The sequence below is a fragment of the Arvicola amphibius genome, chromosome 7 (genome assembly GCF_903992535.2).
Source record: "Arvicola amphibius chromosome 7, mArvAmp1.2, whole genome shotgun sequence".
NCBI lineage: Eukaryota > Metazoa > Chordata > Mammalia > Rodentia > Cricetidae > Arvicola > Arvicola amphibius.
This window is the reverse complement of record NC_052053.1, coordinates 105,387,631-105,393,395: the sequence shown is the minus strand read 5'-3', so window position 1 is coordinate 105,393,395 and position 5,765 is coordinate 105,387,631. Positions and strand designations below refer to the sequence as shown.

The 5,765-nt window shown below is 53.5% G+C and overlaps 1 protein-coding gene across 1 annotated transcript; it reads right to left on the bottom strand.

Moving 5' to 3' along the window:
* Positions 1-1,299: 1,299 nt before the first annotated feature.
* Positions 1,300-4,366, bottom strand: Six1 (SIX homeobox 1). The gene is given in 3 exon segments (XM_038337847.1): positions 1,300-1,533; positions 1,535-1,595; positions 3,685-4,366. Coding segments are annotated over 3 exon segments (855 nt in total). The 5' UTR covers positions 4,245-4,366.
* Between the last annotated feature and the right edge of the window lie 1,399 nt (positions 4,367-5,765).

The following is a 5,765-nucleotide window of genomic DNA, read 5'->3' as shown; positions in this document are numbered from 1 at the left end:
GAGTTGACATGAATGCTGTGGAGAAGAAACAGTGGTAAACAAACCTGCATTACTAAATAATAAAAAATAAATAAATACCCAAGGCTAAATGTCTTCTCTTTTGTCATATCATTAACCTATTTTCTTGGTTTCCGGTAACAGGCTTCAAAAATAACCTGTAATTCATAATTACTCCTAAGTAAGCAAGAAGACTTGTTTCTAAATAGGCCCAACGACAGCAACACAGGACTCACCTTTCTCAGAAACAGAATCAAACTCCTGATGGTCTACTGAGTTTTAATTTAGACTTGTGTAGATACAATAGAAAAGAAGCCTAGAAACACTTGCTGTTTTAGTAACAAATCCCAGGTTGCCAGGTTTGTTGGCACCCTTGTGCAAGAAGAAAGTAGGGAGAGACCTCCTCTCAGCAGAGGCAGCCTGACGGTAGGAAAGTCCTGAGGGTAGGAGCGAGGACATTTAGGAAAGTGGCTTCCCCTCCCTTGTTGGTACACTTTTAGAGTTTGTCATAAGAAAAAGAGAAAGAAAACAGTCACCAAAAAAACCCCCACTAAATTTGACAAAAATAGTTGTATTACTAATGCCACTTCTATTTCTAGCCACCTCACATAGAGAGCATTAAGACATTTAGGCACTTGTTTTCCCCAGTAACACTGTTCTTTTATTTTAATCTACATAAAATTATTTAACACTAAATATGAAAATGTAAACTTATTTTTCCCATCAAAACAGTTATGATTTTATTTTTTCCTATTCATCTTGAGAACTCAGCCAGCTCCTCTCAGCCTGGAGGATTTTTTCATTTGTTTTTGTTTTCATTATCTTTGTTATGTCTCTCTTTCTCTTCGTTTCCTTTTCCTCTTCCCTAAACCATTTCTCCATCAATAAATAAAAAGGAAATAATTAAAATCCAGTTGATTTGTAACTTTTCTTCACTAAAAGAAGATGAAGAATAGGAGGAGGAGAGGGAAGAGGAGGAAGAAGAGGAGGAAGCGGCTACTGAACTGAATGCCTGGGTTGTCCAGGCCCAAGACTAGGTGCTTTTGTTTCCTGACCTTTCAGTGGGAGGGGAAATGCAAGAGTATTAAGAGTCGGAGAGAAGAGGGAGACTATACTCAGCTGAGATCCCTGTTGGTTGTAATTTTTTAAAAAGACATTTGTGAAAGCCCATCATTCCTTTATGCGCAAAGAACCCCAGAGACAAGCTGCAAAATTGTTCCTGACGTCTATGTACAAGTGTCTCTAGTTGTTGATGTTGGTTGCTTCTCCAGCTGTCCCTTCAAGACCCCAGTACCTCCCCACTTAGGAACCCAAGTCCACCAGACTGGAGGTGAGTGGGCCCAGTAGAGAGTCCTGGAGCTGATGCTGGTGCGCTTGCAGGCCATGGCTGGGCTGTGAGGCCGTTAGGCCTGGGAGAGAATAGTTTGAGCTCCTGGGGTGGCCCATATTGCTCTGTAGCAGAAGGACCGAGTTCTGGTCTGGACTTTGGGGAGGTGAGAATTCCTCTTCTGAGCTGGACATGAGCGGCTTGCCCCCCTTCCAGAGGAGAGAGTTGATTCTGCTTGTTGGAGGAGGAGTTATTGTTTTCAGTGTTCTCCCTGAGAAATAGAGGACAACACCATATGGTTAAAAAAAAGTGTGAGGTGAAGGGGGGGCTGGAAGGAGGAAAGGGCCATTGTGCAATCTGTCACCAACCCAAATGGAGGAGCTCTGCCTCCCACCCATCCCCAAGGGTCATGGGGGGAGGTGGAGGCCAACTAGAGAAATGGGGAGCCTGTTGTCTGGAGATAGCCCTGCTTCTTCCGTGCTCCTCAAACTCGGGTGAGCGTGTTTATTTAAAATAAGCAAAAAAATTAATGTGCTTTCAGTTTTGTTCGAGCAGCTATGTTAAAGAACCTATCAACTAGCCCCGTGCTCCCAAGTGACTGTGTGGAAGACCTCGGACAAATGGTTGTTGCGGTAAAGAAATGGTCAGGAGACAAACTGCCCACTGCACAAATGCTCGTGGTGACCCAAGTCAATGGCCTGTCACCATCTGAGGAAACAATTAGATGACCAGTTTCCCGGCCCCTGTCCGAAGACTGGGGTTTCAAAGACCTAGGACAGGTCATGGGAAGCCGTGCCCAGAGCGGCCCAGCGACCCTGAGTAAACACTGGGAGCTTAGCCAGTCTCTCGGATTTCATCCAGGAGTGGGCCCTCGCTTGGCTTCAGGGACCAGCCTTTTTGTGAACTAAAGGCTAGCTGGAACCGTGCGATCTCGGTTTCTTTGCTCCTAGTTGGTTTCTCAACCCCTTCTGTCCTCCTCTCAAGCTGCTCGCCTACAATCAATCCATAGCCTCCCATCCTTTTTCAGCAGGGAAAATTTCGCCGCCCGGCTTCGGCTGGGCGTCGCTCGGTCCCGCATAGCCGAGCGTCAGTCCCCGAACCCGGTCCCAGTCAACTTCTGGACATCCCTGCTCGCCGCTTCCGCCTTCCGAGCGTCGTCGGCCACCCCTAGCTCGCCCCTCTGCACTCTCCCTTCCTCGCAAGGTCTCTCTCTCTCTCTCTCTCTCTCCTCTCTCTCTCTCTCTCTCTCTCTCTCTCTCTCTCTCTCTCTCTCTCTCTCTCTCTCTCTCTCTCTCTCTCTCTCGGAGAGCTCTTTTCGTCGGAAATTAGGTAGGCTCTGTGGTTTCCCACCCAGAAGGAAACGTGGAAGCCAGATCTTTGGGCCCGAGGATGCCAACGAACAAAGGGCAGCCTGCGGGGCCCTGCGCTCGGGTCCCCAGACCATCAGCTCTGCTCCGCGCTGCGCTGCGCTCGCCGCTCGCCGCCCGCCGCCCGGATTGCCTCCGAACAGCAGTCAGAAGCCCTGCCGCGAACCGCCCCGGCCTAGCAACAACCGTGTCTGGGCGAGGAGGGGGGAGCAGAGACCTCCCCTCAACCCCCCCCCCCCCAAAAAAAGCTTTGCTTGGTAGCTCCAGGGCGGGAGAAGTCAGCGACTGTAGCCTCTCTCCCGCGGCGGCGACGGCGGGGCCAGAGAAATCAACCCGGCCACGCACCGGGGAGCGCGGCAGGCGGCAGTCTTCTCCGGGATAGGGGCCTCTGATACAACACCCAGTAGCGACTCCCCCAGATCTCTCTTTTCAGGGTATTTCTTCACTAGACTCCTCCCTTTGTCCAACTGGTGAGGAATGAACTCTCATCCATACACCAGCTGGAGAGAGTGAGTTAAGAGCCCGGTGGCATTGGGGGCTGAGTTGACGTCTCAGACCAGCTTCGAGTCGGAGTGAAAGGGCGGAGGTTCGAGACCCTCCTTCGCACCGGATAGCTTCCCTCGCGTACACCAAGCAAAACACCCCTTCCCTCCGATCTACAGACTCCCTGGCCAACCCCTGTCTTCGCCGCATCCAGACAGCAAGGAAGGAAAAACAAACCCAGAGCCAGCTGTTTTCGACACTCTTTCCCACCAAAGAAACCCACGCGCGGGTTCTTAACGCAAACGTGGCCCAATCCCTAGCAGGCAGCCTCAAGAGTTCGTGAACTTTCACTGCCGCGTCGCCGAGGCCGGGGCGCCGCCCCACAGACCTCTGCTCGCCGCCGGCGGGTACAGACTCCGGCGTGATGCCTGCGGGGGCTGGGGTGGGCAAAAAGGAGCGAAGGGTGAGACTTCCCGGGGTCGCCCGAGCCTGGGCTAGCACGCCGCGTACCTTTCCTTGGCCTCGGCAGCCCGGTCTCTTTGCCTCCGGTTCTTAAACCAATTGCTGACCTGGGTGGTGGTGAGGCCGGTGGCCTCAGCCAGCTCCCGCTTTTCCCGCGGCGAGGGGTAGGGGTTGTGCGCGTACCACTCCCTCAACACGCCCCGCGACTTCTCCTTGAAGCAGTAGCTGGTCTCCTCGCCATCCCAGATGGTTCGCGGCAGCGGGAATTTTCGGCGTACCCGATATTTGCCCACGGCACCCAGCGGTCGACCGCGAAGTTTCTCGGCCTCCACGTAGTGCGCTTTCAGCCACAGCTGCTGCAGTTTGGGGTGGTTGTGGGGCGAGAACTGGTGGCTCTCCAGGATCTTGTAGAGCTCGCGGAAGTTGCCGCGGTGGAAGGCGACCACCGCCTTGGCCTTGAGCACGCTCTCGTTCTTATGCAGGTGGTCGCAGGCGGGCAGCGACCACAAGAACCTTCCCAGGCGTTCCAGGTTCCCGCCTTGCTGCAGAACCTCGCACACGCACGCCACTTGCTCTTGCGTAAAACCAAACGACGGCAGCATCGACATGGCTGGCGCTGCCCGGGCGCACCGGCCAGGGCGCACGCGGCTGTGAGCGGATCTGAGAAAGCTGGGCGAAGGGAGGGGGGGGAAGCTGCTGCCGCGGGGAGGGGGGCGCGGCTGCTCCTAACCCCCTCCCAAGCTTGGCCCAGGCGAAGAGACCAGTCGGACCTTGCGGGTGGGAGGCGTAGGAAGATGAGGAGAAGTAGGGGCGAGCTGAACTCCGAGTGGCTGGCTCACTCCGCAGCCTTCCGGGCCTCTCTGGCTCCCGCCTGCCGCCAAGTAGATGCTGCTTGTTGCCAGAGAACTTGGTTTCTGTTCTCCCCGCAGCGGCCTTAAAGCGCGCAGCGTCCCCGGCACGCTGATTGGCTGCGGGCGGCGCCTATCCGAAGCTGGCCAGCCTGCGCGCCGCCCGGCCGGGCAGCAAAGCCGCGCCGCCCAGCAGCCCGGCGTGGGGAGGGCGAAGCTGCCTAGCTGGGGATAAGGAGTGGTGGGAGGAGAAGGACCCGGAGAGGTGGGAAGTGGGGTGGGGTCAGGAGGAGGGAACTAGGGTGCTGGAAAAGCTGGTGAGCAAGTCAGGACCTTGCGAAGCGGCGCCCTCTTTGGTGTCACCTAAGGGGAGCCTCGCGCATCTCTGCACAAATCAATGGCTGCAGACGTTCTAATGACCCTCTTCGCCATACTCCTATCCCTGTCCCTTGCAGTCTTGGCTTTTCCCGGTGAGCTCATATTTAATTACCTTAATGTTGAGATGAATAAATAATGGATTGATGAATAGCTTATGGAACGCGATAAATAATACAAGAACAGACCAGGGTTCTGTGCTGCCGGCACTCAGAGAGTGGCTTCTCCCAGGTTTGGCTTCAACTCTCTCTGAGTGCCTTCGCCCAGGTTTGACTTCAGCTCCAGGAGTCAAACCTAATTTCCTCCCCCTTTTCCCTTCCTAACCCCCAAGCCTCCCAAAGGGCACACATACTCTGATCTGGGCAGCATTCCCCTCATTCTCAAAGTGCTTCTAGACTTTAGGAGAAGGCATTAGGAGAAGGGTTGGCCCTGGCACAATAGCCCAGTGGATAGAGACAGACACCCATGCTTTATTTGCGGTTTAGTATCTTGCCCTTGTCGACAGACTTCTGGACTCAGTTTCCCCATTTGCACGATTGCGTTTTTTTCAGCGTCACCTCTGTTACTGATGAATGCTGAAAAGCTTTACTTGCCTTTAGCAAAAATGTATCGGGAATCTCATGAAAAAGACTCTGGATGGGTGTAAATTAAACAAAACTGTGCCCAGCTCCAGTAACCTTCCAGCTGTAACATAATCCTTGCCCTCCTCTGAGAGGGACACTGCCCTCAAAGCTGGAACCGCAGTGGCTCCAAGAAGATTAAATAAAGTGTGTGTGCATGCGTGCATGTGTGTGTGTGTGTGTGTGTGTGTGTGTTGCAATACTGGCCTATTTTGCTGCCAGAGAATGAGAGGTGTCCTGCAATTTAAGTCCCATCATCTGCTATTTTGTTTCTGTGTGGAGAATG